The sequence below is a fragment of the Galeopterus variegatus genome, unplaced genomic scaffold, assembly GCF_000696425.1.
Source record: "Galeopterus variegatus unplaced genomic scaffold, G_variegatus-3.0.2 Scaffold4877, whole genome shotgun sequence".
Lineage (NCBI taxonomy): Eukaryota > Metazoa > Chordata > Mammalia > Dermoptera > Cynocephalidae > Galeopterus > Galeopterus variegatus.
In genome coordinates this window covers 81050-90242 of record NW_007730988.1, presented here as the reverse complement: position 1 = coordinate 90242, position 9193 = coordinate 81050, and the positions used below count along the sequence as shown (strand labels likewise).

The window sequence follows — 9193 nt, the reverse complement described above, 5'->3', positions numbered from 1 at the left end:
ATAGTTGATTAATGAGATAATGATTGTGTTTTGAAAGGATTCGGATGGGTGAAGGAGGCCATAGGGATCTCTGTTTTTGTGCCGTTGGCACAGGACTCCACGTTTTAGTGCTGATGATTACGTCCTTTGAATACTCACCGTCAGGTTGAATGAGAGGCTGTGGTGAATGAAGCTTGTATGAGAGTCAGTTATTCTTTAGAAAGATGTAGAACTGAAGCGTTTTACCTCAAAGTGGTCTGTAGTAAGTTACTGCTTCTTAGGAATACCAAATTAGTTCTATCATCTTTTTGTGGGGAACTTGGTAAACAGCTTGATATGTATAGAATAGAATAACTTAATTGTATCTGTATGGGTCATTCATTTATCTTCTCAGTCAGCCCGTAGTAATTGTACACCTACCACGTGTCTGGTATTGTTCTAGGTGTTAGGAAGGCAGTGGGAACAAAACACATGAGATCCTGTCTTCATGGAGCTCACATTGTGATGGGAACAACAATAAACAAAAAAACAAGTAAAATGTATGAATTGTCATTTGGTGATAAGTATGAAGAAGGAAAAAACCAGGGAATGGGGAGCAGAGAATGCCAGCATGGGAGGGAGTTGTGGTTCTGAAGAGTGTGGTTAGAGAAGGCCTCTTTGAGATGGTGCTATTTGAGCAAAGCCTTAAAGAAGGTGAGGGAGTAGCCATGGGAAATCTGGGGAAAGACTGAAGGAGAGCAAAGGCAAAGGCCGTGGGGCACCGTGCCTGCCACAGTTGTGCAGAGTCACGTCAGCCATGAGGTCAGAGAGATGACACGTGGGGTGGGGAGGAGCAGGTCATGCTGAACTTTGAAGGCCAGTAAGTAGGTTGGGAAGCCATTTGAGGGTTTTGAGCAGGGGATTAACATGATCTCATATTTATTTTTTCTTTTTTTGCTGGTCAGTACAGGGATTGATAATATTTACATTTTTAAAGGGATCACCCTGATAGCAGTGTGGACAATAGGAGGCTGGGCTGGAAGCAGGGACTCAGTTAAGAGGCTACTGCAGTAACCCAGGTGAGAGATGGTGGTGTCTTGCACAGTATGTTAGCAGTGGAGGTGGAGAAAAGCTGTCAGATTGTGATTATATTTTGAGGGTACAGCTAGCAGGATTTGCTGACAGACTGGAAGGAAAGTGTAAGAGAGAGAGAAGAATAGAGGATGACTGTGGTTTTGGTCTGAACAACTAGAAGGAGGGAACATTATTTACTAAGAAAGTGAAGACCGAGGGAGGACCTTGGTGCATGTCACCATGTTTCTTGTTCACTTGTCACACCTGTGTATTCTTTTCTTTTCATATTTGCTTTGAACACTGTAGCAGAGCCTTTGACTTGACCTTTTTAGGCCTTTTTAAATGTGATATGTAAGATGCACAGAGAGTAAAAATTTTAACTTATGTACAGGATAACTTTTGAGGAAAATGAAGTATACTTTAAAAAAATGATTTGATAAGTAGACCTGAAAAGAGAAATAATCATCACATCACAGGTTGTTCTAGTAACAAATCTGTAGTTTGAGACGTCAGAAATGTAATGTAGATACAGCCTTACATTGAGTTGAAAGGCAGAGTATTTCTTCCACTTGAGTAAAGTAGCTCACAGGTGAGCGGCATGGTCAAATGTAGATTTGACATTTTCATGGAGCTGAGCAAAGTCTAGTAAACCAGTTCCTGAATGTGTCCTCTCTTACATAACAAGCGGATTTGTTCCCTTCATTGTCCATTTTAATCCCCTCTACTTTTAACTCCATAGGCAACTGAATGTGATTTGTTATCTCCACCTCACAGTAAACTGAGAAACAGCAGAAGCATCCACTGCATGGACCTAATTTATTTATTTATTTGTTTATTTTTACCAGTAATAGGAGAATTAATTTGGATAGCCTACTTAAGGAGATACACGTGTTTTTCTAAACATTCCTAATTATATATTCACCATGCTTGCATTTTTTTGCATATTTATATATTGTGCACATTATCCGAAGGTACTTAGCATGCCAAACATTAACCACAAGATAATATTTTTCAGTGCCCACCAAATCTTCATAAGCAAGATGGATATGCATGCAACCAAAATCAGGTATGCTGGGTTATAAGGTTTACATGTAGTTTTAAAAGGATTCATTGGAAGGTTTTTTTCTTTTTGATAAATGGAACTGTGAAGGGAAATCTACTCAAGTAAATTTTGATGGTGGGGTTCTAATTCAGAGTTGCTTTATGGTATACGAAATATTAAATATATATAACTCTGGTGACAAATTGTCCAGATTGAGGGAATTTTAATTTTCTTTTTTTTTAGAATTAGGAAACTAATTTATTGAGTTCAGACCATCTTTCAATAATTTCAGCCTATTATGAGAAAATATGACAGTCTGTTGTGGTTTTTTTTCTTCTAGCTATGTTATAATGTAACCATTCACACACAAGAGAATCTAGCAGTCATTTTGGTATCACCCAAAGAAATATACCAATTTTTGTTCTCTATAAGATTTTAAATTTTAGATGATTAGTTTGGCTTTAAAGATCTGTACTGTGAGATCTGTTTGAGTTTGAAATCTTAACTGTTTTTCTTACGCTTCTCTTAAGATATTTGTGATTCTGATTGGTCACTATGAAAATATTAGGGGATGGAATGAAAAAATCTTTATGTCGACTAGAAGGAGATCTCGTAGTAAAAAATTAGAGGAAAATGAACCATGTGCCTCACACGTGTACTCTTGTTCTCAGGGCCGCTGCTACAACGGCGAGTGCAAGACCAGGGACAACCAGTGTCAATACATCTGGGGAACAAGTAGGTCGCCTCTTCCTTCTTGATGGTGACACATACAGTTTCTCTTAATATTGTTCTTCTCTGCCAGTCTTGCTGAAAGAGATGCATGGCTTGGGGTTAAGTTAAAAAAAAGAATCTAGAAAAGGCTGAGAGTAAAGAGAACTGTGAAGCTTAGTCACAAAAACTATAGAATGCAACTGCTCAGGTTGGATGCTTGTCACCAGAACCCAGCAGCGGCATTCAGTGGCGTGGCTCTCTGGGAAGGAATGTTGCAGCTGCTTGCAAAGATTGGATTGAGTGCAGTGGTCCTATTCATTAATCAGCCACTTGTGTGATTTGCTTTGTACCTTGAATTTAATATCTACCCCACACCCACCAAGTTAGCTTTTTATTTTATTTTTTATCCTAGGAGAGTACTAGATTTATTTTTTAAATTCTGTCATTTGCTATCTCAGTTCAAAATGAAGAATTGCATGTGCTTCCTGAGGTGCAGACAGGTACATGGTTATGATTCTAGGTAAATTTCCCAAATGTTAATATGTATATTCTCTTCCTGACATCTGCAGTGCCTCTGCAGTGAAGCTCAGTTCGAGGGCTGGACAGAAAGAGCAAGAAAGGGGTGGGGTCTGCCTTGCTGGCTGAGGCTGGGTCATACCAAAGGAAGAGAAAGCACACAGAAGGAGAACAGAGCCCCTGGCATGAGTGATTTCAGTGTTTGGCAAATATGATTTATTTGACAGATTTATATTCAGTCCTTCAGTTTTGACAGAAAAAAGATAATAGAGATATACTTGTCTTAAATTTTTTTTAAATATCAAAACCCAGATGCCAACATAAAATCTCAGTGGGCTAAGACTTTATAATTATTTTCCTAATATTAATATAAAACAGGACTAAGAATGTTTATTAGTTTTCTGTGTATCACTTCACTAATTCTTTCTTATGATCGTTCCCACCCCCTACCCTCAAACCCTCCAAAAAGAATTGGGAAGACATTTGTTTCTAAGGTTAAAAAGTGTCATGCTTGCTGGATCTTTTTTGTATCAGCTTGCAAGAGCCAATTGTTAAATTTTCAGGAATTTTACAAGCCAATGGACATCACATTGATAGCTTGAAATCAACCATGGAGTATTTACACCATGGGAATTGGCAAATGCTACAAACCAGGATTTTTTTTTTTCCTGGAGAACCAGTTGTTAAACATTACTGGCAAATTATTGGTTATGGATAACAAAGAGAACTGAAATTAATTTTCTTCTCTTGCCCACCTCCAAAAGAGGCTGCGGGGTCTGACAAGTTCTGTTATGAAAAGCTGAATACAGAAGGCACTGAGAAGGGCAACTGTGGGAAGAATGGAGACCGATGGATCCAGTGCAGCAAACAGTGAGTGTTCAACTTTGAGCCATAATGACTGGACTTGGAAGTCCTGATGCAAATGCAAAATGAACACAAAATAAGTGTTACTGATTTTTTTGTGTTCAACTATTCAAATATTTAAAGTATGTGTTTTAAAAATATATTAGTATATCTAGAAGCAAATGCCTTGGACTGTAATGTTACTATACAACAGACTCACACCATTTCCATAAAATTCTCACACCAATTCTGAAAATTTCTCACATGCTGTGTTTTACTTGATTACTGGTATGTGGCCTGTGGATGTACTAGTATACTCAGAGTTTAAGAGGCAGAATATATAGACCGTATATATTTGGGGGAGCATTTGCAGTGAAATAAAATACATTTTTCATCATTTCACAAGTGCAACACCACCATTTGATTTAATTAGACATCTAATATCTATACCAGAAATTTTTTTCCCCCTTATAAAAAGCATCTAGTTAATGCATATTGGAGGCATTCTTACTCAGGAAATGAGACATTTTCAAAGCACGTTGGTGATATTTCTCTTTGAGGAAAATTAGAATTCTGATTTAATAGTTTATTAAGGTTAATTCCATGACTTGGATCTATGGAACAACTAAGTTACAGGCCAAAGCTCCTCCATTTTCCTCCCATAGCAATGAGGACTCTTCCAATTTTGAAGGAGAGCAAGGGTTTAAGGGAAGTTTTATTTCTCTAGTTAATAATCTCTATGCTGTACTTTATGAAACTTTGCAATTCCACATAGTTTTTGATGTATGAGGTCTAAGTAGGCAACAGATCTTTGACTGTAATTTCTTTAAAATTAAACCAGAAGAGTAGAGTACAGAGCTTACCATTTGATATCTCATGAGCGAGGTACAGATGTTCTGAGATGCTGATCCTTAGGTACTAAGGAGTGGGAGGAAGGGAGGCATGAAGTAGTCAAAATCTCTGGTGTCAGGCATCTCTGAATTTGATTAGCTTTATTCATTAACTTCCTGTCCTAGACAAAGGTGATCATTTCTTTGTTTCTGTGACTTCACAAAGTTTGGGAGGCAATGGATTCGACTATTGTAAAAGAGAGCTTTTGAATAGCTGCTAATAGAATACCCAACCTACAATGAGTTAAGGAAAATGTATGTTTTTTGAAACCTTTGAAATTGTGAAGTATAATATATAAACAAAAGTGAATGACACACAAATAATACATTTTACCAAATAATTACGAAGTGAACTTGCATAAAATGCCAACCTGGGTCAAGAAATAGAACATTGCATCATCCCCCCAAAAATGTGTCATTTCCTGTGACAGTCCCCCATCTCTCTCCTGGAGTTGCTATCATCCTGACTTTTATGACAGTTGCTTTCTTGCTTTTAAGAGTCTTATTACCTAAGTTTCCATCCCCAATACTTCATATATTATTTCATATTTTGCAATAAGTTAAGCATTAACTTAAGTTCAGCATTTTAAGTCTTCTGTGGTGTTTTGAGTACAGCTGTCTATTTTTCATTTGTCTCATTTCTGTACATGTGCATATGAACATACTACAATTTAATTCTCTTTCTATGTTGATGGACATTTGGGTTGTTGCCATGTTTTGGCTATTAGGAACTATACTGCTATGAATACTCTTGTATGTGCAACCTAGTGCACATTTGTACATGTTTCTCTAAGGCCTATACCTAGAAGAAAAATTGCTAAGTCACATGGGATGTGACTTTTCAATGTCACCAGATGATGTCAAACTGTTCTGTAATGGTTGCACTAGTAAACCCTACCATCAGGAATTTGCATATGAGAATTTTGTTGTACCACATTCTCACCAACACTTGCTGTTGTCAGACAGACGTTTTACTTTTATCTGTTGTTGTGGGTGTGAACTACTATATTATTGTGGTTTTAACTTGCATTTCCCAGATTACAAATGGAATTTGGCACATTTTCCTTCATTTATTGGATATGGATTTTTTTTTTGTGATGTGCTACTTCAATTATTTTCCCACTTTTTTAGGAGTCATTGTTTTCTTAACAGATTGGCTGGTAGGTACTCTCATGGTGGGTGAGTCATTTAACAGTGTCACTAAGGACCCTGATGATTTCTGTCCCTCTGCTCTGTAATCCTTAGCGTGTTTACTTTTCATCCTTAAGTTTGTGAATTCATGGTTGTGAGGTGGATGCAAAAGCTACACATTCAAAGGTAGGAAGCAGGAGTAGGAACAAAGATCTCCTTGTCAGACTCTAACCTTTTATCCAGAAAGCAAAATCCTCCTTGGCAACTCCCTAACTGACTTTTTCTCACATTTCTACAGCTGGGGGCCACTTTTAGCTCTAGGAAGGTGGGAAAGATGGATGCATAGGAAAGTGGGTGTAGGGAATGGGAATTCCATGACTGCCTTGGACAGTCATGACCCGTATTTCAGGGCAGAACACTTTGCTCGCCAAACAAAACTGTGATCCTTTTAGAAAGGAAGGAGGGGGTCATAGCCAACCAATAATACCTAAACAAATGTTTTTGTTTAGAAGCAAAGAGAATATTTTAGAATTGTGAATACAAGTGGACTGCATAGTTTTGATTTTTTTGAGCTTGATTTCACCTGTCTTCTTCTGTCTTTTTTTTTTAAACAACAAAATTGTTCAGTGATGTGTTCTGTGGATTTTTACTCTGTACCAATCTTACTCGAGCTCCGCGTATTGGTCATCTTCAGGGTGAGATTATTCCAACTTCCTTCTACCATCAAGGCCGGGTGATTGACTGCAGGTAACATATTAAATGCTGGAAAACCATATGGAGCATGAGAATTACAAATTTGTTTTTCTGTCAGTTTTATTTATATTTATTTTGTGGTGTACAGCATGTTGTTTCAGTTCATGCATATACTGCACAATGACTCACTTAGGGTAGATAGCATAGTTTTGTACCCGTTAGTCCAACCCAACAAATTTCAAGAAATAAAATTTTGAAAAAAATGTAAACTCAAGGATTTTTCTAGTACTTACAAGAGGAAAGTTGACTTCGATTTTATCATCACTTTTCATGTTGAAAGTCACTTAAAAAAAGTCGTATATTGGTTTGCAAATTATATTTGCTCAAAATTGTACTAGTTATTAGCAGTGAGTCATTCTTTGTAATTATAATCTTAAGAATAGAATTATGGTATCCCTTTTAACCTGTGATTAAAGTTTGGAGCATTGAAATATGCCACTGTTTGAACACTGTGTGTGTGTATGTGTTTTATTTTTATGACAGAAAAAAAAAACGAGTTTAACCTATACTTTATGTAGCATGTGTCTGGCTTAGAAGATGGATTAACAAATACCCAATCACATACAGAAAATATTTATTAAAATATTATTTATAGCTTTAAGCAAACATTTGATATTCTGTTGCCTGTGAATACAAAGCACATAGGTATGAGGTTTATACTGATATTCCAAATAAGTATTGTTCCCTTCAAAGTAGTCATAATTCTAAGATACTGTTCTCTTAGGTGATGGAGCTGTTGTTGCCTGAAACACTTTTGGTATTCCCTCTACGTAATCGCCTTCAGTGTCTCTAAACTTTTATTTTTTAGTATTCTCAGACTACCAAACCTTCATCTTATGTGAGAGAATATAAGATTTGGAATTATTTAAATACAATTTTGAACAAATTTTAGTAAATTGGGCACTAAATTGGATAGAGATGTCTTAGTCAAATGATTGCTGTTTTTTTCTTTTAAATTGCTTTGAAGGCAAGGCTAGCCGAGTCTTAGACAATAAGAGCCTTTCTGGAATAAATTTGTAGTCTTCAGAGCCAGTTACTTTGATGTTCACAAGCTTTCTTTGAATGTGTATGTTTTCACACCTCTTTAGATACAACAGCCTTGTTAAAATTATATTGTTATATCATAAACTAGCATAATTGTAAAATATTCAGCAAGATACTCTATTAGTGATTATAGCATTCATTATTGTTCATATTCAACTTGTTCCAACCTTTGAAATTTTAGAAGTAAATATCAATAGAGAACTGGTGTATTTATTTATTTCAATTATGAATAATCAAATTCTGTGAAGTAGTAATAATAATGTTCAAAATATTTTCATTTGCTCTTTTTGCTCAGCATGTGCTTTTTTCTACCATGCCGCCTCTGAAAGCCTTGGAGAGCTAATGATGTATTTGCTTCTTTTGTTCTTATGCAAACACATCTCCTCTAGTCTTAATGTTGGGTCTTGAAAACAAGTAAAGATGTAGAATACACTTTGTACAAATGACATTCCCTGATGATGTGCCGTGTAATAATGATAATGAAAGGTAGTTAGTTTTTTATGCTCTTTCATTCAGGGGAGATGGGGAGGGAGGAAAGGAAGAGAGGGCAGGAAAATGCTAGAAAAAACCCATGTCCACTGACAGGCTCTTCAGTTTCATGAAGATTAAGCCCCATTATGCTGATGTTATATTTCTAAGTGTGGTGCTAATGGTTGTATGGATATCTTTCTCCTTTTAGTGGTGCTCACATAATATTAGATGATGATACAGATATGGGCTATGTAGAAGATGGAACGCCATGTGGCCCGTCTATGATGTGTTTAGATCGAAAGTGCCTGCAGATTCAAGCCCTAAATATGAGCAGCTGCCCACTTGATTCCAAGGGTAAAGTCTGTTCAGGCCATGGGGTAAGTAGGCATCAACATTCCAGCTCGAACCTTCATTGTCTGGCTTCTTCAAAGTTCACAGGGGTTAGACTTCCAATTCAGCCATACTCCTGTTGTGACCATTGCCAATGTCTGTGATTATTATTGTTTCCTTAGTACCATTATCTGCTAAAAATAAACCATGTGTTGATAAGATTATATTTTTGTTGTTTCTTTTATCTCTGGCTATTTGTATTCACCACATTCTCCAGATATAACTTGACATCTGTATTAGTCAATGTTCTCCAGGGGAACAGAATTAGTAGGAGATAGATAGATAAATGTAGATATAGATATATATAAAACAGATTTACTGTGAGGAATTGACTTACAGTATTATGGAGGCTGAGATGTGTCACAATCTG

General features: G+C 36.6%; 1 protein-coding gene across 1 annotated transcript in view; it reads left to right on the top strand.

Annotated features, from left to right (window-relative positions):
• The window catches only part of ADAM23 (ADAM metallopeptidase domain 23), a 92135-nt gene that overhangs the window by 62742 nt on the left and 20200 nt on the right, over positions 1–9193 (top strand). Inside the window, exons 17-21 of the mRNA XM_008588525.1 lie at positions 2048–2098; positions 2746–2809; positions 4066–4171; positions 6793–6912; positions 8642–8810. Of these exons, the coding sequence (XP_008586747.1) occupies positions 2048–2098; positions 2746–2809; positions 4066–4171; positions 6793–6912; positions 8642–8810 (510 nt within the window). The remainder of the gene's footprint in view (positions 1–2047; positions 2099–2745; positions 2810–4065; positions 4172–6792; positions 6913–8641; positions 8811–9193) is intronic.